Raw genomic sequence first — 23,895 nt, forward strand, 5'->3', positions numbered from 1 at the left:
ATCATATATAAGCTTCTTGCCCTACCCCACTCAAGCCCTTCGTGACAAGTAAGGGGTGAATAATTTTATTTAGACTATTCAAATTTAAAATTTTAAGGAACCAAAAAAATATTATTAGTCTTAACTACTTACATTCACTAAATGTTTTACTTTTAGACAATTTACATTCCTATGATATTAATTGTAAGAACTCTATCACTTCCCTTTAAGCCCGTTTATTGAATATCCATCTCTCTTTCCAGATCCACAAACACACTATGTGTGTGTGTATGTGTGTGTGAAAACATCTCATATGCAAACCCACTCACATATTGCATCCAAGTGAAAAATAGTTCAAATCAAAGTGAAAAATAATATCCTATCTTCACCATAAGATTAGCTACTTGTAAGATGCATCTCAAATGTTAGTTACCATTTAAGTTATAGTTTTACTTTCATTGAAAAGTAAAATTATCGTCTATATGTTTATAATAATTTAGTCCCCAAGATCAAATGATAGACAAATAAAAGAATATCATTCTATAAGTTCACAAGGAACAATAGTTTTCGCCTTGCAATTGCTTGTTTTTATCTCAATTATCCAATCATAATTACTAATCATATTGAGATGTTAAGTTTTCCTATACATTTTCATAAAAGTGTATCCCCAACTTCAAAATAAAGGACATTTCTACCTTTATAATTTTATCCCTTTTTGAAATATCTCCACAATGAATACTAGGTGCTTCACACCTAGATTCTCCCAGTACTTGGCATCATATTCTTCAGGCCTGGTATTCTTTGATGCTTTGCACTCATATTTGAAGGCTTGTTTCAAATGGAAAGAGGATTTATGGATACTTCAATCGCAACAAAACCAACCATGAGAGACCCCAAACTTTTATGTGAGATGAAGCTCGTGATGATACATGACTTTTTAGGATTTTTAAGGATGGTATTTTAGGATTTTTTGGTGGGGACATCTTAGATCATAAGGTTTAAATGGAGAAGGGGAGAGAGAGCATTAAGTTTTTGGGAGGTAGTTAGGCTTCATGTGGGTGGTTAGGTTCGAGATCTAGCTTTCTTTTTTTAGAGGAGGAATGGGAGTGAAAAGCATTAAGTGTTTGGTAGGTGGTTAAGTTTCATGTGGGGGTTAGGTCAAGGGGTCTAGCATTTTCGAGGCCAAGGGATTAAGATTGATAGAAAGAGGTCTATAGTTATTGAATGGGATAGCCCTCTTTGGGAAAGAGGGGTTTAATATTTTTGGTGAAGCTAGGGTTTAGGTCTGGTTTAGCATCTCAAGAGCCAAGAAGTCATGACTCAAAGTTTTGGTGACACATGGGAAGAGGGCATTGAGAGCTAGGGAGATTAATATGGTGGGGGTATTAGAGAGAGAGAGAGAGAGAGAGAGAGAGAGAGAGAGAGAGAGAGAGAGAGAGAGAGAGAGAGAGAGAGAGAGAGAGAGAGAGAGTGGGTGGGTGGGTGGGTGGGTGGGTGGGTGTGTGTGTGTGTGTGTGTGTGTAGAAAAGTAGAGAATGGAATCAAAGTTTAAACCCTAGCACACATATAGTTCATGTCTACCAAAAAGTGTACCCACTATACAAAATTCTATGCAAATCTACATTATATAAAGTCAATGTAAGCTCTTATCCTCTTTAGTAAAGCTTTTACCATTTTCTCTCTCTAAGCGTCGAGAGAAAGTAAAAGTTTTAAGCATGATTGTTTTGTGTATGTGCATACACACACATGTATGTTTTATCAACTTATTAGGTTGACTCTCCAAAATAAGATTAAAACTTGAAATTTAACAGGAGCTTCTATTAAAAGTAAAAAATGATCTAGCAACATCAATATTAAGGAGCCTACATACCAATGCAACATAAATGGAGCTTGAGTCAAGAGGGAAGCATCTCATGTATGCTCTGAGTAATATGACCCATACCTAAGAATAGACTTCATTAGAAATATGATCCTCTGTGTGTGTGTGTGTGTGTGTGTGTGTGTGTGTGTGTGTGTGTGTGTGTGTGTGTGTGTGTGTGTGTGTGTGTGTGTGTGTGTGTGTGTGTGTGTGTGTGTGTGTGTGTGTGCACTATATATATTATCAATTATATACACTACATCGTATTATATAATTACATCACACATGTAATCATATATATATATATATATATATATATATATATATATATATATATATATATATATATAACCTATACATTATAATATATAATACAATAATATAAACCATATTCTATAATTTTATAATAGTTATATAACATAATTATATGATAATTCATTATATACATCGATACTATTTATCATTATTAATAGACATAAAAATGTTACTTTTATATATTGATATTGATAATATTTATTATTATTATGCACATTAAAATTATTACTTATATCTTAGTAATATTAAATATTACTAATATTATTATAGATATATATTAATATTATTAGCATAGTAATATACATCACTTAATATTGATATTAGTGTTGTTAATGTATTGATATAAGCTTATTATTATTACAAATCATAACAATTATATATTCATTCTCTCTCTCTCTCTCTCTCTCTCTCTCTCTCTCTCTCTCTCTCCAAGTGGAGGTATGCACGTCGATGGTCCTTAATAATGTATACAATCATAATAAAAACGTTTAACATATCAATCATATGTAATAATTGTTATGATTTGTAATAATAATAAGCTTATAGAGAGAGAGAGAGAGAGAGAATGAATATATATATATATATATATATATATATATATATATATATATATATATATATATATATATATATATATATATATTCACTCACTCTCTCTCTCTCTCTCTCTCTCTCTCTCTCTCCAAGTGGAGGTATGCACGTCGATGGTCCTTGTAGCACGAGCTCCCCAAGTTTTGCAACCTCCTTCCCCAAAAAAAAAAAGTGGGAAAAAAAACCATGTTCATATAGATGGTATAGACAAATGATACAATTGAACTAAATGTCACACATTTCTTGAATCAAATTTATTACACAATCTTATTTTTTAATTGGTTTTGTCCTTAGGACTTATCAATTACTTGTTGATACTAAATCTTAATTAAAATGAATTCCATACATATTTTGACATAAGAATTAGCCTAAGGATCCACCTCTTTTAGGTGAGAGGTTAAGTAGAGACTATGCATGAGGTTGAGTGTGTGTGTGAGAGAGAAACTAGAGTGAAGCTCTTCTTGCCCATCTTCGAACTATCTCTATCTCCTCTCCATGTGCACGTGAAGTTGGTGATAATAGCTTTGATGACATAGGGAGCATCATGGAGTTTGCAATAAGCATGGGAGAAAGACTAGAATGAAGAGGTAAATCATTACTCACTATGCTCAATATCAATTTTAGCCTCGATTTTTATTAGAGCAAGTATGACAATTATGTGAGAGGCAACCACCAATGCATGTGTTGAAGCTCTTGAATAAGAGTATGTTCCAAAGCCCCTCATATCACATGTGAAGCCCATGGCCTTGCAAGTTTTATCACCTTGTATGTCTATTCCAAGGTCCAGATATTCAATGCACACAAATAATCAAGCAATGACATAAGACAAACATGTTAAAAAGATGTTTTAAAATACTTTTAAAGGCCAAGGTGCATTTGACTATTTTCACGTGTTTCTCAGATCATTTTGGTGCCTCTTAGTTGAGGCCCAAGGATCTTTTGCAGGACCTTTAGTTTTCCATAGGGTAAAGGGGCCAATACAACAACGCTCCCCCTAAAAGCAAAACGCATCCCACCCTAATTTAGTAACAATTTTGCAAAAATGGCGTATCTTTTCAAGACACATACAGTTTTTTTAAAATTATATGTAAGCTTAATGTGGGTCAAACAATTGAGCCACAACTTTGTTTATATTATAAACTTTATAAGACCTTAAGACAATCTATCCTTGTATGTCCCTCTTATGGGCCTCTATTGTCACTCTTTGTGAACCTTTCATTTGTAACTAGGTCTACTTGATAAAAATATCAAAATGCCCCAAAGTGTTTTTTAAAAAGATCCATCTGATATATACAACTACAAGGAAATAAGTGTGACTGACTCTGAAAAAACATATATAACGGGGGATTGATAGATCGCACTCTATTGGCCCCCCTGTAACCTGGATGGCTCAAGCACTTCCACTTTTCAATGGAGGATACAAAAGAATCATTGAGCGATAAACGATATGCATGTTTGATTTAATTAAGTGGATCCTGATGCATTTTTTTCAGAGATAATGAGGTACATTGAAAGGGAAGCTACGAACTTCGAATGGTAATCCTACATTTTATTTTGAAGGTTAAAATCTAAACATACTGTGCAAGCCAAGAGGCTGTGCAGGCCGAACACATTCTATCAAAGCACTCAAACATCTACACAAAATCCCTCCACAGAAACCCTTTGCAAAATTTTCCACTGCATAATTGCCATGCAGTCCCTAACCCTTTCTGACACTCGAGCCCTAGAGTTTCTGCAAGTATGCCATCAGAACATATTAGCTATACAGTTCTCTGTCGTGCAGATGCAATAAGAAGGCTTATAGCAATAAGAAACATCGACAGCATCCCAGCAAGAAGAGCGTATGTCTTTCCAGAAGAGTTGTGGTACTCTCCAAACAACAGTATTGCCCAAAATGTCCCCACCAGTGGTAATGCCTGAATTAGAAACACACAAGTACTTAGTGTCAGTAACGATTTATTGTATTGAACTGAATAAACCAAAAACTTTCTACATGATACATAATTCAACTTATTTAACGAGCTTTGATGATCTTGGTGTTCTTTATGATCACATGCCATTACATTGTGATATATTGAGACTTGACATTAGCAAAGAACTGAAAGAACCAAATATTCCTGTAGCTGAAATAAGCGCTGTTCAACACAAAGCTGACCTGCACAGCATCTGCAGCAGCATATCCTGCTGCTTCTCCACCCATGAACTGAAACCCATTTCCAACCCCACACACAAGGCCAGCTAAAATTGCTAAGATCCGGCCTCTATTATCCTTCATGTAACAGGATATCGAGGATTTTGGAAGGCCAAGGATTGGATGATATAATAAGTATACGTTGAAAGCTACAGCAACCACCAGAAAAGCCAGAGAGAAGTAGAAGAAAGTTGAGTAAACACTAAGCCTGTCCACACCCTGTTGTAAAAGATGAAATTGATCATTTGTTGCTATGTTCACTAGCGGTGAAAAGAATGCATAACACAAGCCTGTCAGCAAGGCAACAGAAAGGCCAAATGCCACACTAGTGTCTCTGATCTGCCAATGATAGAAACAAAGCAGATGTGTTAGCATTAAATCATTAAAAGAACCTTTCACATAACTGTACAGGACAAATACCAATTGACTATGTCCTATAACTAAAACATTCAGAGAACTTCTTGTTCATTGCAGGGATGAGATGCAAAGTTGTTAGAATGCATGTGTGAACCTTTATGGCTCTATTTTTCTCCACATGATGGAGATATTCTGCACTTCCAACAGAGTAATTCCTCTTTTTCGGGAAGATTCTTGATCTTGGCTCCTCATCTACATCAGAACCTACAAACCACAAAATCCAGGGTTGGAAAAACAGAATCTGAAATTATATATAAGCTCTTTTGAAATCCAATCCTCTCCAAGGCCCACTTTTGTAGTGAACAAAAAGTAGCAAGCAGAAAAAGGTTATATTACAATGTCTATGCCCTTTGTTTGGAAAAGACATAGAGCTCCTCTCTTTTTATCGAGTGAGCTAAAGAGCAACTGACATTAAAAGAGTCGAATCCACCTTGGAAGAGGAACAATCCACTATTTTTGGTTTCTGTAATCAGAGACAAAGGAATCAATCTGAGAAGTGGACCATACAAACCAATTGTGAGAAAATGCACAAAATTGCACTATTCTTAGCCTCCGTAGGTAGAGTTAGATTCCCAAGGCACATAAGACAATGCCAAGTCTACTTTTCCAAGAGAAATATGGTGGGCATTCAAATATATGAACAGTCCAGCCTGTTGAGATATTGGCAATCACACCTAGCTTAGCCTCTTTTTATGGAGTAGTGTGGGCTCAAGATGCAGAATCCCATATGCACAGTGGTGGAAAGTGCAACTTAATCTATTCCTATAAAGCATTGTACTTGCTCTCTTTTTGAATGAAATGTCATAGTACTTTTGTACTTCCAGCAAAGTGTCTGTGTCATTTCAGTCCACTACACAAGATTGTGTTTATCCAAGCTTCTATCTTGGAACCTAATTCACTTGTGTGACATTTGGTCTTGATGTCTCTTACCTCATGAGCTCACTCTTCCTCTTTCAACCTCCGTAGCCATGCTCTAGATCCGACATTTTCTACATGGTATTAGAGCCCAGTCGAGCATGGCTCAGCTCTACAAATCACTCCTTCAGCTCCTCTCAATCTTTGGTTAGCTCAGCTTGACATAAACCCTTCATCTTCCACCTCCATCTTCACTCTCTCTCTCTCTTCGCTGCCATAGACAACACCTACCTACCTCCATTGGAGCAGTCATCTCTCTTCAACCAGGCCATATCTCTTCGAACTTTCTTCTCAAGAGTTGTTCCTTAAGTCAAGGCGCATCTTTCCAGCCCAAAATTGCTAAACATAGTGCCCGACATTGTTGAAAAACACAGATCTGGCGCAAATTTCGTTGTTGTAAATTGGACATGTTCTCTCTCCCTACTGTGAGCATTATTCCAAGAGTTATCATAGGAAATTTGTTGGTCATATAGGTGACTTACTTCAGCCAAGAGGACTTGAGAAAATTCCACTCCAGCATGGGCAGACTCTCCAACTGTTCGGTTCAAAGAGGTTAGGTTTCACACCTGGCAAACCTGCATCAAGTTCATTCTAATGAAGAAGGGTCTTTGGGCCATTACCAATGGCAAGGAGAAGAAGCCTCGAGATGCGGACCTTGCAGTTACTTGGTAAAAGAATGATGACAAAGCACAGGCCATCATTAAGCTGGAATTGGATGACAGTTACATCCACCATGTGGATACCTGTGAAACCTCTAATGATACATGGAAGAGATTAGATACTTTGTTTAGTGCACAATCAAAGTCATCTAAGTATGGATTACTGATTGAATTTTTCAAGCTAGATATGAAATTAAACACATCTCTTGCAACTCACTTAAACTACATGGAAAGTCTCTTAACTCAACTTGCAGGAATTGATCTCAAGATGGATAAAGATATTTGTATTGGTGTGTTGTTAAAAAGCATCCCTCTCCTGACTATAATAATGTGTCAACTATATTGATCAACATGCCTAGTCCTAAACTGGTTGGCATTAAGGCCTCCCTGCTAGAGAAGAAAAGAATGTAAAATCCAAAGAAGAACCAAGCACCTCTAAAGACGAACAAATGTTATATGTAGATACCAGATACAAGGGCAAGAAAGATCAACTAATATGTGACTTCTGCAAAAGGATCGAGCACACGGAGAAATGTTGTCATGCCAAGAGGTCCCAAAAGGCCTATCTAGTTGCTGTTAAAGAATAAGAAAATCGTGGAACAAAAGAAAAAGAAGACCACTAGGAGAAGGATAAACCTCATCAATCCTTCTATTTTGATAGACTTTTTTAGCCTTGTATTGCCTACCCCTAATGCTTCTGACATAAGCTTGTAAACTCCTCATGTAACCTTGTACGACAGCCTCTGTACACTTTGTGAGGCCCCTATTACAACCTTTGGATGTCCACCACGTCTTTAGTACCCACACTTAGCCTTTTTTGTAACAGCCTCTGGTACTTACCATGTTTGTGGTGTGCCCACACTTTTCAAGTAGTTGCTCACTTTGTAACAGCCTCTGGTACTTACCATGTTTGTGGTGTGCCCACACTTTTCAAGTAGTTGCTCACTAAAGCCTCTATACACTTTGTACTTCTCTGATTGTGATTGAGAAGGGGTGTTGAGATATTGGCAATCACACCTAGCTTAGCCTCTTTGTATGGAGCAGTGTGGGCTCGGGATGCAAAATCCCATATGCACAGTGGTGGAAAGTGCAGCCTAGTCTATTCCTATAAAGCATTGTACTTGCTCTTTTTGAATGAGATGTCATAGTACTTTTGTACTCCCAACAAAGTGTCTATGTCATTGTCAGTCCACTACACAAGATTGTGTTTATGAGTCCAAGCTTCCATCTTGAAACCCAATTCATTTGTGTGACATTTAGTCTTGATGTTTGTTACCTCATGAGCTCACTCTTCCTCTTTCAACCTCCATAGCCATGCTCTAGATCCGACATTTTCTGCATAGCCTCTCCAAATCAATGTAGAACTTACTAATACCTGCACATAGGTTGTGCGCACCATGTTTCTACTTTTTAAAACAAAGACTAGATTTTCATGGACAAGTCACTCTCTCTTTTTTTAGTAATCAAATGGCTACCTGAGTGGTAAGCCACTTGTTTTATCAACCCACTAACCGGGTTCAAATCTCCCTTTTTTTATTCCTCTGCTAAATGATTGTGCAAATATAGGAATTGAACTCAAGACCCTCTAATCACCATGTGTTCAACTTAACCAATTGAGCTCTCTCTCTTTTTCTTTTTTCGTAAAGGGTAATTTTATTAATTACCAAAACATAATCTCAAAAGTATAATAGTTCCAAGAGTACAAAGATACAATCACAATCAAAAGTACAAAGAAACTAGGTGGCCTGCAGGGGGACTAAAGAAACTACAGTGTGCCAAGAAACCAAATCCTATCAAGGGAGGATATCCGCCATCTCAATCATATCGAGCTGCCAATAGAGAAGACCTGTCAAGCATGGTATGTAACTCTGCATTCTTGATGAAGCATCAAATTCACCCAATCCCATTTAGTATTCCAACTCCCCTTGCTGTCCAAAATGACTAGCAAGTCTTCAATTTGATTCGTCCCTTGATTTGGGCAATCAATTGGCCTTTACCTGCTTTGATGGAGATGAAAAATGCCCCAAATTCATAGATTTGCTAGTCCCTCCACTTGAATTTGACTAAAAACAGCTTCAGTCCTATTTAATCTAAGTCTTAGAGCTTCCAAATTTTGGCACGCTTCCTGAGGCTGCTACTAAACCCTAATTTCTGCTCTAGATTAGGGTTTATAGCAGAGAAATCTGAAATTTCTCAGTCTCTCATGGTCTCAATGCTGTAATCTTTGGAGCAAGGCTATGGAAAGGCTGAGAAATGAGAGAGAATGTTGAGGAGAGAGAAAATTCAGACTTCACAAAGAACTGAAGAAAATCTGACAGTTACTACTCCTGCCTTGTCTAAACAACTTGTAGATGCAAAGAACTGAAGAAAATCAGTCATTTACTGCTGTTGTCTCGTCTCAACAGCCTGTAGATACCATCATCTACTGTTGATTGGTCTTCTCCTGCCCCTAGCTGCCTCAGAAGATCCTCCAATGGCTGCCAATCAGACCAGCAATATCTCCTCCCTCTCTCTTGCAAGTTAAATGCACTAAAATGCCTCTCTCCAACCTCTAAAGACGTTTTTTAATCTTGCATGGGCATTTTTGACAAGTGGCAACCTTTCCAAATGGTTTTTCCAGCATTATCCATAATTAAATATTAATTTTAAGTCTTTAAATACTAAAAATTAATCTAATAATTATTTTGGTATCTTTAAAAAACAATCTAATTTATCAATAATTGAATTGCCTAGCCAACTTTCATTCCCGAGTATCTCTGCACCATCTTTGACCATCACATTGGCATTAGGTACCATTAAATGCCACCTCTCTAGTATCACCAACTAACACTTATAGCCAAATGAATGACCTAGGCTAGTTACTGGCACCAAATACCACTAAGTATCTGTGCCGTATAACTTATAGTAACTTTTGCCTTTGACATCCCGTGATTTCTCGAATTACAGGCTCATAAATTTACTCTAACCCCAGTTACACCTCACATCTGCAACATTTGCTTTTTACCATGTGATTAAAAATTAATCCACATGTTAAGTGAGGTTTCAAAAATGAATGTCCTCATATCGTCCTCATTTGTAGTATTAAATATATCAAAAGCAAAATAGTGGATTGGAATTTCCACAAGGTATCATAGTTAACACAACATTGCGCATTGTTGCTCAACCATTTGTACAGTTCCAATGCCCGAGTGAAACTCATACTCATCTGTATACATCTCATAATGACTAGTACACTAAGTAGTGACCTCGTGGCAAATATACTGTCAACGCAATACCTTGGATGCATGCTGAATACATCCGAGATCCACTACATATAAGAGTTATCCATAACTGGAGAAGTGGAAGTGCTACCTCCCCCTTGAGCATCATACTTCAGACCCTTACTCCGCTGAATCTAACAGAGCCCGAACTAAAGTCAGCTCCAACTAAAAGGCATCTATGAGATGGAGAGAGAATCAAAGTTCAGCTCAGAGTGCAATAGACAGTGTGGAGAGTGAAGCACGACACCCAATGCAATAGACTAAAAGAGTGTAGCCTGAAAGTACAAAATACAACCCTTAAACCTTAGGGTTGTAGGGGATGTTCACACCCGAATGTGACATAATTACATACGAAATAAGATAATAAGTCTAGGGAAAAAACCTCTCGTACCAAGAGGAAAAAGTGCCTCGGTGTCCTACTGATCACCAATACTCCTCTATGAGTATAAGCATAAGTGAAAACCCAACAAACCCCCCTGGACTGAAGAGTGATCAAGAGTACAAGGATCATCCACCACCAAAGGAGATCAAATTTAAAGCATTGCGAAATGCTTCAAATTTGTCACGAGGAAGAGCTTTGGTGAAGATGTCTGTCACATTACTGGTGGTAGAACAACAGACAAGGCTGATATCACTTGCATGTAGCCTCTCTCTGACAAAGTGATAATGTATCTCAATGTGTTTCGTGCGTGCATGAAACACTAGGTTCCATGCCACTGCAATGGCCCTCTGACTGTCAGTGAACAAAGGAGTAGGCTTTGTAACAGATACATCCAGAGGTTTAATCCATACACATTCAACTGTGGTAGTGAAAGCTGCCTTGTATTCAGCTTCACATGACGATGTGGCAAAAATGGATTGTTTCTTGCTAAGCCAAGATATACAAGATGAGCCAAGAAAGAAATAATTGCCACTAGTAGAGTAACGTGAATCATAATCACCAGCCCAGTGGTCCCCCCTTGGCATAAAACAATCCAAGAGATCTAGTACCCTATAAGTAACGAAAGACACGCTTAACGCCTTGCCAATGTGATATGCGTGGCTTATGCATATATCTGCTCAGGGCTGAAACTACAAACTGTATGTCCGGCCTAGTGTTGCATAGGTAAATAAGACATCCGACTATTAGAGCATGTGCATATATCAAACAAATCACTGTCATCATGTAATAACAGCTTTAGTCCATGTTCCATTGGTGTACAGATTGGCTTGCAATCCTGCAAGCCAAACTTTTCAAGAAGTTTACCAATGTATCTTGACAGTGATAAACCAATACCTCTAGCATCATGTATGAACTAGATGCCCAAGTAATAAAGCAAAGACCCTAAGTCAAACATTTCAAAAGTTTGCTGCAAATTTTGTTTGAATGCTGAAATTTGATCAACATGTGTCCCTGTAAGCAAAAGATCAACAACATATAGACAAATGATTAGCATGGATCCCCCTTCTTTACATACATAAAGAGTAGACTCAGATGAGTTCTTTATAAACCCTTGGCTTAGCAAAAAGGCATCTATCTTTGCATACCAAGCTCTAGGAGCTTGTTTCAAATCATATAAAGCCTTTTTCAGCTTGCAAACCAAGTGTTCAGATACCTCAACTGCAAAACCAATCGGCTGTTGTACATATACTTCCTCAAGAAGTTCCCCATGTAAAAATGCAGTTTTAAGATCCAACCGATACACAATCCATCTATAATGGGCAGCCAAAGCAACCATAGACCTGATGGTCGTCGTTTGGGAGGAACAAGCAAATGTCTCCTCATAGTCAGTGCCTTTCTTCTGTGCATAGCCTTTAGCTACAAGCCTTGCCTTATATTTCTCAATGGATCCATCTGCATTCCGTTTTAGCTTGTAGACCCATTTTGTTCCAATAGCTTTCTTCCCAAAGGCCAAAGACACTAAATCCCATGTTTGATTCTTAGTGATAGAATCCAATTCAGCTTGCATTGCTGCCATCCAATGCACACTTTGTTGTGCATCCTCAAAACATTCAGGCTCCTCATCATGAAGTGTGCTTGCTACCATAACCAACTCCATGGTATGTGCAATATCATACATACGAGCTTGCCTTCTAGTACGACCAGTCATGGGTGCATCCAGATGACTATCTTTCATAGTCTATAAATACCATCTATGCATTTGTCTTGCCTCCTGACTGTGCATAAGCTCTTGCTGAATTTTAGTTTCAGCACTTTGCTAATTATTCAAATCAGCAAATGGCTGATTTTCTGCATTTTCTAACGGAGCAGCTGGCTGAACATTGAGTTAACTTGCTGAAACTCTAGCTGAGTAACCAAATGTAATGGGCAGCAGCCCTTCAAATGCATCACGGGCAGCCTGATATGTGTCTAAACCAGCAAGGGATAATTCTAATTTTTCATCAAAGAGTACATCCCTACTGACAAACACCTTTTTAGAGACAGGATCATAGAGTCTGTAGTCTTTGCTCTCACTACTATATCCCACAAAAATGCATTTGACAGCCTTGTTATCCAACTTTTTTCTGAGTACCTAGGAAATGTGTGCATATCCAAGACACCCAAAGATACGAAAGTGTCCAACAAAAGGTTTCTGGCTGTTCCAAGCCTCAAAAGGTGTAATTTTCTTTAATGCTTTGGTGGGGCATCTGTTTAAAACATGGCAAGCACACATTACAACTTCCATCCAAAAACTATATGGCAAGCTCTTTGCTTTCAGCATACATCTGGCCATCTCCATGAGTGACCGATTCTTCCTCTCTACAACCTCATTCTGCTGTGGAGTATAAGCAATAGTGAACTAATGAATAATGCCCTTCTACTTCAAAACAAAGTTCAGCATAGCGGACATATATTCCCCCCCTCGGTCCAAACGGAGAGTCTTTATTTTACAGCCAAATTGGTTCTCAACAAGTGCAACCAAAGCCAAGAATGCATCATACACTTCTGACTTTTTCACCAAAGAGTAGACCCAATAGAATCGAGTAAAATCATCAATAAAAGTCATAAAATAGTAACATCCTCCCAATGACTTTGTTTGCATAGGCCCACATACATCTAAATACACTAACTGTAACATGGTTGTGGCTCTAAAAGCAACATCACAAGGAAACGAAAACCGATGCATTTTCCTCACAATACATTTTTCGCACAAGTGCTCAGGAGGTCTCTCCAGAAGAGGTAATCCATCTAGCATCTGTGTATTACGCTGTAAAAGCATCAAGCTACCAAAGTTCACATGCCCCATGCAAGCATGCCATAACTCTGCATGTATCATAGAAGGAGTAAGAGTGGATGCCAAGTATGCTGACTGATCAACTAAAAGAGCATCCAACTCATATAACTCATAATATAAAGTACCAGTCAAGACCCAAGTCATGCATTCATTGTCTCTCACCATACATCTATCATCATCAAATGTGACCTGCAAATCCACAACGTGCCATAGAAGAAATAGAGAGCAGATCTTTTTTTATACCGGGCACAAACAAAGCATCCTGTAGGCAGAGAATAGAGCCATCAATGGTTGTGGGCACAATCTCCCCAATACCTCTAACAAGGTATGATGCATTATTGGCACACTGTACAGACTTGCCAACTGGAGCTGCACCAATGAAGCAAAAAAAATCTCTGCGAGATGTGATGTGCCTAAAAGCACCACTGTTAAAAAACCAAGTGCCTACATCCTTAGTAGAGCTAAATGCTTGATCAGCCCAAGAACTGTCATAACTGCATGTGTAAAAGCAATAGTCCTTGTCTGCAACAAAGGACGTGGAATCAGTAGCAGTGCAAGGAGCATAAAAAACAAACATTCCTGACTCCTTTTTCTTCTCCTTGGCGATGCGCTTTCTACACTCAGTGATGTAGTGGCCTGGCTTCTTGCAATAATGGCATTTGCACTTTTTGGCTTGCGTGCCCCCTTGTTTTTTACTTCCTTGTGAGGTGCCTAAAGTCCTAGAGCTCTGCAGAGCATTCTTTACTTGGCTGCCTTTGCCCTTATGTCTAGCCATAAAAGCCTACTCAGAGGCTATGATATCCACACCACTATTTCTTCTTGCTTACTCCTCCTCTAGAAGCAACTGACTAACTGAAAAAAGGAAATAGGCTGTGGGGTTATTCTCATTGTGAGGTTTAGGACAGTGTGGAAAGCCAAGTACGAAGGAGGTAATGAGTTCAATGTAGTAGATATCAGTTGTCCATCTGAATAGTACTCATCAACATTCATAAGTTGCTCATGCAAGTCCTGAGTGATCCTGCATAGAATCACCCTCATCCATTTTCAATGTCTCAAGCTCTTTCTTTAAGAAAGAGATGCCGGCTTCATTCTTACCAGCAAATATCTGCTCCAAAGTTAGCCAAGCTTCTCGTGCAAAAGCTGCCAAACGAATGTGGGGGATGATGGGCCGCTGAACTGCCAATGCGATCAGCGACAAAGCCTGTGCATCCCGTGTATCCCATGCTTTTTGAGCTGCTGATCTTTGGAGAAGTGGCTAAAGTGGAGCAAGCTGAGGTGCCCATTGTCCACATCCTCCCTAAGAAGTAGCAACAGCCACAACTCTAGGCCTAACTTCTTCTCCACTGACATAATCCCAAAGATTTTTCCGAACAAGCACATTCTTCATCATGAAAGACCAAAGTGAGTAATTGTTACTATCCAATCTGTCCTCTTTAGATACATAGATAAATACATCTCCTCCCTGATTTGCCATGATAATTAATACCAAAAGAAGGCAAAAGAGCAATGTCCAAGCTAGAATAACCTAGAAATCTCCAAAATTTCTAGAAATTACAGCAAATATCTTGTTGCAATTAGTACACTGAGATACACTGTCAAAATTGTCTGTAATGCACACAGTCCAAGGTGCATTCAATGTTCAGCAACACTATATGAGCAAAAACCTCAAAATTTCTTGTCCCAAAATCGTCTAAAACAGTCTATCTCTCACTGAGACTATAGTACATGTGCCAATGTCTTCAAAAAACTCAAAAGCCCCAAAATTTCTGATAAATTTGCCAAGAAAATTGCATCAACTGTATCCCAGACATGTACTCAGAGTTCTGTGTCTACCTAGGCTTAAGCCTTGTTTCTAGAAGTGAATCTCGAATAAAAAATAAATTTTAAGAAAAAAAAATATCTCAAAAATGTCGAGTTGGAGAGGCAGTAGATGCAGAGATAGGCGCAGATGGCTAGATGTAGTCGTGTGCAGCTGGCGTGGCGGCTCGGGCGCTGCTGAGGCATGGCTGGGGCAAGTCATAGGCTTAGGCGGCACTGCACAGGTAGAAGAGAGCACGAGACAGACTACGTAGAGGGATTGAAGACGCAGGGACCAAGCAGGGGCACAGGGTAGGAGTCGCAGGAGGACGGGCAGCGTTCCCAGACGAGTTGACAAGCAACTGACTCGGGCGGTGCTTGGCATTATAAGGGGCGGGCGGACCAAAGGCTATGTGGCCCAGGTCGCTAGTCAGGGGCGTCAGCAAGAGCAAACACAAGCAGACACAAGCAGCGCTAAAGGGGCTTATGGAGGCACATCCAGGGTGTCTGCTTCTAGAGTGATGCTAGCTAACTAAGCGGGGCAGAGCAGCTCCAGAGTTGACAGTGGATAGGAGGCACTAAATCGGGACTCCTGGAGGCTGAACAAAGCTAAACTATGCAGAGCCTCAGCTCTGATACCAAATGTGAGATGAAGAGAGGATCAAAGTTCAACTCAGAGTGCAGTAGACAGTGTGGAGAGTGGAGCACGACACCCAATGAAAAAGACTTAAAGAGTGTAATCTGAAAGTACAAAGTACAACCCTTAAACCTTAGAGTTGTAGGGGGTGTTCACATCCGAACACAATAAGTGCTCGTAATTGTGTGGCATAAGCACATACGAAATAAGACAATAAGTCTAGGGGAAAAAAACCTCTCGTACCGAGAGTAAAAAGTGTCCAAGTGTCCTACTGATCATCGACACTCCTCTGTGAGCATAGACGTAAGTGAAAACCCAACAGCATCTAGGTAAAGCTGGAACAACTGAGGATGGTCTGCCAAGTCATCCTCTTCCATCCATTGGTGAATTGAATAATTCTAAAATTTCACCTAGTATCTCTTGGAAACTTTACCTTCAACCTTTCTTTTCTTATATGCCAAAATCTACTCGGAACCAAAATCTAATCTAGCTCCTCAACTTCACACTAAATTTCAGCAGGCATGTCCTTTGGCACATCACCAAGAAAAGGCCTCAACAACCTGACATGAAAGGTATTGTGTATCCGCCAATGTGGAGGTAATTTCAGCCGATATGCCACATCCCTGATCTTTTCCAATACCTGGAAGGGCCTATAGTATCTCATACTCAACTTCGGATATAATCTTTCTCTTCCGTTTATCTTTTTCAGCCTTGCCTTTTCAAAACGCAGCAATACATAATCACCCTCTGTAAACTCACATCTGTGATGACCAATTGCTCTCTTTTACTTTTCTTGCAATCTTTGAACTACATATTTTATCTTTGCATAGACTACATCCAAGTTTTCCACATAACGATCAACCTCAAAGATCTTATCCTTAGTTTGCAAAATAGGTGGTACCTTCTTGCCATCCTCAACCACCTCAAATGGAGCTTTGCCCATAGAACTATGTGTTGTGTTGTTGTAAGTAAACTTAACCAAGGGCAAATACTACTCCCGCTGTGTCTTGTGGTCTGCAACATAGCATCTTAAAATAACTAACAATGTGGAATTTGCTTCCTCAAACTAGCCATCTGTCTGTGGATGCAAGGATGATGAGAATTTCAGCATGGTACCCATATTCTCAAACAACCCCTTCCAAAGTAATCTGGTCATCCTAGGGTCTCAATCACTAATGATCGACTCTGGCATACCATGATACCTAAAGATGTGCTACAAAAACAATCGAGCCATATGATTAACCTTAATTTTCTTCCTCACCAGAATGAAATGGACTTATTTGTTAAACCTGCAAATGATAGTCCATATTCTATCATTCCCCCTAGGTATCTTAGGAAGCTAAAAAATAAAGTCCATTGAAATGCTCTGCCAAGGCCTATCTAGGATAGGCAAGGGCTACAACAAACCCAACATCTTTTACCTATCATGCTTTACCTTCTGGCATACGATGCATATCTTAAAAATTTGTTCTACATCATGCCTCAAAGATACCCAATAAAAGAAATGCTTCACTGCCTTGACAGTAGCATCAATACCTTTGTGTCCTGCATATGGAGGACCATGACTCTCAGTGATAACTCTAGGCCTTAACTGCTTTATGACACACAGTCATCCATGCATCATCAAAAATCCATCTCTTAGCACAAAGTATTTATGCCTTTGGCCATTGCAAAGCTGATTATAAACATTAGCAAAGTCCAAATCAACAACATATTGCTCTTTCATGGCATCCAACTCAGTCTGATAGCTTACCAAATGTGGCGATAGATAAATATACATGTTGTTTTCCTCCCCCTCTTGCCGGTGTCTATGGCCCACAAAAAGTAAGTACTAAGTGGACATGAGACACGTATATTGATTATGCCTTGTTTCTTACGATCACTCCATCCGTCTATGAGAATGGAGAAATCATATTTTGTCTATGCAGTCCAAATAGGATCCGCAAGTCATTGCCTCTCTAAGAAAGTAAACTCATCCATACACATGATCGGGAGCTTGAGAGAGATACAATTGCCTCTGCAATGCCGCATGAGTCTCCACTCTATCTTTGGCCGGAGCCGGATACTAATGTGAAGCCCCCACCACCAATAGTGAAGGCCTCACCCACATCAGTTGAAGACACACCCACATTCAATGCTTCCTCATTAGTAGGCATAGGTATTGATACCGATATGTCACTTCCTCTACCTCTAGTGGATCCCCCTCCATATTGGAGAGAATCTCGTCTGCAATGTTTTGAGGGATTTCCTTGCATCGAGGAAATCCCCCCTCCCCTCCCCGGCATATTGAAAAGATGTTTGAAAAGTCAGGTCGCACCACTTGTCTAGTGATTCCAGAAATACTTGCACGTCCAATGGTGGGAGTTGGATTTCTTTGTCTCTCTCTCCATGTGGATCGCATGTAAATTGAAGGCCTTGTGCTTCTCATGAGTCATGATGCTAATGAAGAGAGTGAGTGAGAGAGAGGCTTGAGAGAGAGAGAGACCCAAGGGATAGTGAGAGGCTTGAGCCTTGAGAAGGACAGGAAGAGTGAGAGGCTTGAAAGTTAAGATAGAGAGGGGATGGAATAGGCTTGAATGTTTGAGAGAGAGGGGGTGGGAATCGGGATAGGCTTGAATATTGATAGATAGAAAGATGGCTTGAAGAGAGAAGCTTGAGAATGCTTGTTGATTTGGTGTGGAAGGATGGAGGGGAGGAGCACCTTTTATAGGCTAGAGAAGAGAGTAGAAGAAGAGAGGGATCCAAGGTGGAAGAAGAGAGAAGACTCGAGTGTGAAAGAAGAGCATCCAAAGCTAGAGCATGGAATTCAAGGGGGCTGGGGTAGCAGTGGGCAACCAATGGTCCAAGTGGCAAGTAGCAACGACTCCAAAGTGCCATGTGGGGAAAAACGAGTAAAAAACGTGATGCAGGTGACTTTAACCGGACACAAGAACACACCACGTGCGGTGGACATAAATGCTTTGTTCTTTTGTACAGATCGTACGGTACTGTATGGATAGGCTCATTCGATGTACAAGGCAACTATGGAGTCCTTGGTCAAGTCTGCAATCTAACCACTGAATGTACATATAGCAGATTTCTCATCCTCAGTCCCTGGTCCCCTGGTCTGTCCACTGTCTACACCTGGTTTGAAACCCTATTTGGAGATCACATCTAAAAGTTGCGCCTGTCTCTTTTTTTTTTCGTAATGAGTAGTTATATTAATTACAAAAAAAGTATAGGATAACAAGATCACAAAGTGCAAGGTGGCTCTAAGCCATCATGTATCAACTAGACACAACAGATTCAGCAAAACAAAAAGACGAGAGTACAAAAGGCACCTCGGGAGTAGACAGACATAAAGGATCAAGAGGTTTGACAAGATTTTGTCGTGTGGAAAATCTTGTACACAAAGCCCATTAAGGAAATCATTTGCCAATGCTTTGAAGCTAAAGGGGACGACACTTTGGGAATCAGTTTAATGACACAGTCCTTTCAAGAGCACAGCATGTTTTTTGTCATCCAAACATGCTAACATAAAGCTCTCAAACTGCAGCCAAGTAAGCTACATAGGTTTCAAACAACTCATTAGTGATGCCGTCCCACCCATGGCTCTTATCTTTAGGCAAATGCAAAGACAAAAAGCCAATCCAAAACAATGGTGAAACCCCTTCCTCAAACGGAACAAAGAAACCAAAGAACCTAAACCCATCTAGTAGCAACTCCCTAAACAAAATAGGTTTTGCACACACTATAGACACTCCAGCCAGGTGGACAACGAGTGCTATACTATGGCCTAGGGTCTCCCTTCAAACCAAGCCATGACTACATCCACACATGGTACTCCACTTGGACAATTCAAGAAAGCCCTCCTCCAATAGATGCATCTAGTGCTCTTGTTCCTCTTGAAATAGACGACAAGTATCATACTATGGCCTAAGGTCTCCCGCCTGAAATTCACACGAAGTTGTGACTACATCCATGAGTAATACTCCCCCTAGACAATGAAAAAAGCCTCCTCTAACTATTGCATCTATTGTTGTAGCTACTTCTGATACACAACCACCTCAATAGCATACCATTGGACAAGTGCCATATGGCAACCCCCTCTTCCCCCACTTATAAAGCCGCTATAGGTTTGGCTGATTGGTCTACTAATCCTACCACATTAGACTTTTCACCACACATACTCCTAACCACTATTCCAGGGTCTCCTGATGCACCTCCAACTTAGAACCACGTCCCCACATCATCACAAGTTTCATTGATGAAGACCTACTAATGGATGTGCATGATGGTGGCCACACCGTTAGGCTAGCATCTTCTCAATCCCTTAGGATACTCTAAGCTAGTCTAGAATTACTTAGTTCATTAGGCTAATGAGTCACGCCTATAGGCTAATTTGTCCTTAGGCAACTTAGCTTTGGGATTTTTTCATTTGTCTTCCTCTACATCTACACATTTCCTTATTCATTTTATATTTTCTCCACTTTTATTTTGTTTCACACTGAAACATCTCACTATGAAACACTAGTATACAGGTTCTCTTCTTTTTTGGTAATTATATGCCAAGCTTTGTATTTCAGTTTAGGGATGACATGAGGTTTACACAACTCATCGTGCAAAGTACCCTGGAGCACATTGCTCACATTGGATCCTAAGCTATCTCCACCAGCATTACATACCTCTTCACCCCTTTCCTTCATCATCAACACCCTTGCAAGTGGCTGAGTACAAACTATCCATTTTGTGATTTGTGGAATAATTGACCCTTTATTTCCCCCCATGGGTACAGTTACTTCCAAAAGAAAGAAAAGTTCAAACTAGTTTTGCATCATCTTTGCAAATACTGGTAGGCCACAAACACCCACCCAGAAACCTTTGTCACACACCTTGGTCTCTTTGGGCTGGCACTTTGGACTCTTGAGCTAAGACCTTTGCAGTCTTGGTAGGTTCTTGGGTAGCCAATGTGCACCCATAGACCGATGCCCTAGCTACCTTTTGGGGTGGGACATCTCAGGGTATACACCACGTCAACTACACTTGCAATGCCTTCTTGGTTCTAATTTTGGGTATGAGAGGGGATGTTAAATTTAAAAAATGATCATTTCTCATTAAACCTTATTTAGCTCATTTAGACAAATTCAAAAATCAAACTTATTTCTAAAAGGAGTTTTTGTGTCCCATAAGCAAACTCCCTTGTTTGGTCAGTTCTTCATCTTTAAATAGATGGTGTTCTCAATCACTTAGCATCTCCGTTATTGAGTTCCATCCTTCACTACTCAGTCTACTCCTTTCACGTGGCTGTCCAGCCTGTCCATAGATCACTGCTACCTTCTCCAGCCCTTGGCACTTGCTCACCTGCATGACCTTTCCTCCATGCATTTTCAGCTCCACCTCCCAGTATATAATCTGTCTAGCCTCCACTCTACAATCTAAAGTCCTCGTGCAAGGCAGGGAATCCTTTCAATCATGGAATATGCCATCTATTGCTCCTGGATGTAGAGCTCTCTCTCTGAGCGATCATTCCCTTTGTATATTGAGTGGCACTAACCATTGAGCATAAAATTTGGAAGACTAACTTTTGGGGTATGTGCTAGAGCTGGAGATGTGAGTCTCTCAATCAAGAGATCTATGTCTCTTGTAGGTGTTGAAGAAATTGGTGAGTCAAGAACACACTAGGGATCAAACATCTCAAGTGCAAGAAGCTAAGTAGCATCTACCTTGGGCTTTGGGGAGCCATAGGCGCAAGTGGTTGCGGGGCTTCCTGTTGTCGCTCATTCAGCAGCATTGAGATCTTTAACCACTTTCCATTTCCCCTCTACTTGCCTCTATTTCCTTAATCCTCTCTATATTTGTTATCTTTGCTCAACCCCTGCCTTGGCTCTATTTGACATCTGCTCTCTCTGCCTCAGCTGCTATCTCCTTCTTCACCTCTTTTTTTTTGGCCTTCTCTTTTACCCTCTCCCACTCCTCTTGTGAGGCTAAGGTCTGCCACCTCTCTCATCTTAACAAGAGATCCGTCTCTGACACATCCAATGAAGGTAGGCCCAAGTAAGAAATTTGCATAGTGAGGGACCTTTCATGCATGGATGGAATCCTGATAGGCCGAGAAAGGTCATCTATAGAATCATTGGGGATGATGATCCTAATCTATGGGTATCTAGGAGGAGGGGGGCTTGAATCCTTGCCAGATGCAAAACAAATGCCCAATGTAGGATAAAAATAAAGGCATTCCTTGTCCACCATATATATCATAATCCCAAGTAGACAAAAACAAAAGAGGATCTTGTGTCACACTACCAAAGGCCTTTCCAAAAGGTGTCCAAGGACTTGTCTCCATGCTTTAGGTGTTAATCCGCAATGGTCTGCCACACAGTAGTATAAGGCAATACCTTACAAGCCATTGAGCATAACTTGAGAAAATTTAGAAAGTCTCCATGCAAGTTGTATCCGCACCAGAACAGTGCTTTACCCCTAGATAGTATAGGGCATGTTTACGCCCAATAGGATTTGAAACTATCCTAAAGGTTTAGAAGACCCTAGCGATCGGTATTCTTGGAGACACTAGCCCCTAATAGAGCTACAACGTTTTTTTTTTTGCTTTGCTAATCACCAACTATACTCATCCCAGAAGGAGCCTATAAACAAATACTTTACTATGAAAAGGGACCTTTAAAGTCTCCAAACAAATACTTAGCATGAAAAGGGACTTTACTGACAAGCATTGAACAAATCATGCCTCATTTTATACACCAAATACTAAATATGCTTTAATGACCTACTATCACACCAATTGCTTTCCAAGTGAATGCAAGATATCTTATATCACCTGAAATCGTTTTTACTAGTTTGGCTGATGAAATCAACAAATCATCATATCCACTTGAACTCTCTTCCTTTGACCTGATTCAAATTTTCAAAGAAAGCAAAGAGTTTATTATAGTTTATTGTTTTTGTTTAAGAAAATAAAACAATATAAATACAAAACTTAGTATTTTGAGGCAATTAGGATCCCAAAGTAGAGAAAAGAAAAGAAATGTGAATCTAGCCAGAATGGCACATTTTCTTTGGCAATGTTTTATCAATCCTTTACAAAGAGGTATGGTCAGTTCATCCAAATAAAAAGGTACAGTCACATACAAAATCCAACAAGTTGGACAACTTATACAAACAACCAAAAGTGAATTAAAGATAAGTTGTCCATCCTTAACTTAAATTGTAAAAGAATTCATTAACACCTTGGCATAAAACTCCCTAATTTGGTTGCTATCTTTATTGTTAATTACTTTTAAATGGTGACAAATACCCATACATATGTCCCACACTTGAGGACACAATGGGTGTATAATCTAAGAGATGTGTGGTGAGTCCAAGGGGTCATGTCTGCCAAGCAAGCTATAAGTGTCCTACCCTTAATGTGCCTTGGAGTATATGCTCAAGAGGAGTTAGGGGCTTAGCAAGCCAACCAATGTTATGAGGAATCACTAACTTACAGACCCTAGGTGCATTGGTGTGCTTTTTCTCTTCTTTCACTACTAGTTTCTTTTTTTTCCTCTTTGGTTTAATTTATTTTATTGCAGCCTTAAAGAGTACTAAGCACAAACAAAGAATTGGGGGTTAAAATGGTGGGGGAGGAGGTATAGGCCAAGACTTTGAGAGAAAGGCATGGCTAAGGAGGCATTGGTAAAAAGATTTTTGCCATTATAGAGGAGTGCTCACAAGCAAGGGATGTGAGCACAACTCTAATTCATAACTTTAAAAAATTCTAGGCAATAATTAGAAGTGCACACAGAGACAATCACACCATTGTTGGTGGGCCTATTCCAACATTGGTAGAAAAGAAGAGCCAAGGTAGGCAATCCTTTTCTAGGATATGTGAGGTTTCAAGGAGAGGGATGAGGAGCCTAGGGAAACTGAAAATAGTTATAAAGGATGAGCAATCATTAACTTCAGAAATGGAAATCATTAGCTTCAGAAATAGTTATAAAGGTTTCAGCAATCATTAGCTTCCTCGAGTTGGTTGCTGAGGGATTGAAGGTCTTCTTACTTTTGGTCGCTTTGGTTGGGTGCAATGGAGAA

The 23,895-nt window shown here is 39.6% G+C and overlaps 1 protein-coding gene across 5 annotated transcripts in view; it reads right to left on the reverse strand.

Moving 5' to 3' along the window:
* Positions 1 to 4,197: 4,197 nt before the first annotated feature.
* The window catches only part of LOC148021714 (ureide permease 1-like), an 84,356-nt gene continuing 64,658 nt past the window's right edge, over positions 4,198 to 23,895 (reverse strand). For all 5 annotated transcript variants that reach the window (XM_087697227.1, XM_087697230.1, XM_087697226.1 and 2 more), the window contains 4 exons: positions 22,646 to 22,719; positions 5,446 to 5,555; positions 4,899 to 5,273; positions 4,198 to 4,659 (listed from right to left, as the gene is read on the reverse strand). In XM_087697227.1, coding sequence (XP_087553353.1) covers positions 4,504 to 4,659; positions 4,899 to 5,273; positions 5,446 to 5,555; positions 22,646 to 22,719 — 715 coding nt within the window. In that variant the 3' untranslated portion in view covers positions 4,198 to 4,503. The remainder of the gene's footprint in view (positions 4,660 to 4,898; positions 5,274 to 5,445; positions 5,556 to 22,645; positions 22,720 to 23,895) is intronic.

The sequence above is a fragment of the Lygodium microphyllum genome, chromosome 17 (assembly GCF_053477565.2).
Source record: "Lygodium microphyllum isolate KBCC chromosome 17, Lygodium_microphyllum_v1.1.10, whole genome shotgun sequence".
In the NCBI taxonomy this organism is placed as follows: Eukaryota; Viridiplantae; Streptophyta; class Polypodiopsida; order Schizaeales; family Lygodiaceae; genus Lygodium; species Lygodium microphyllum.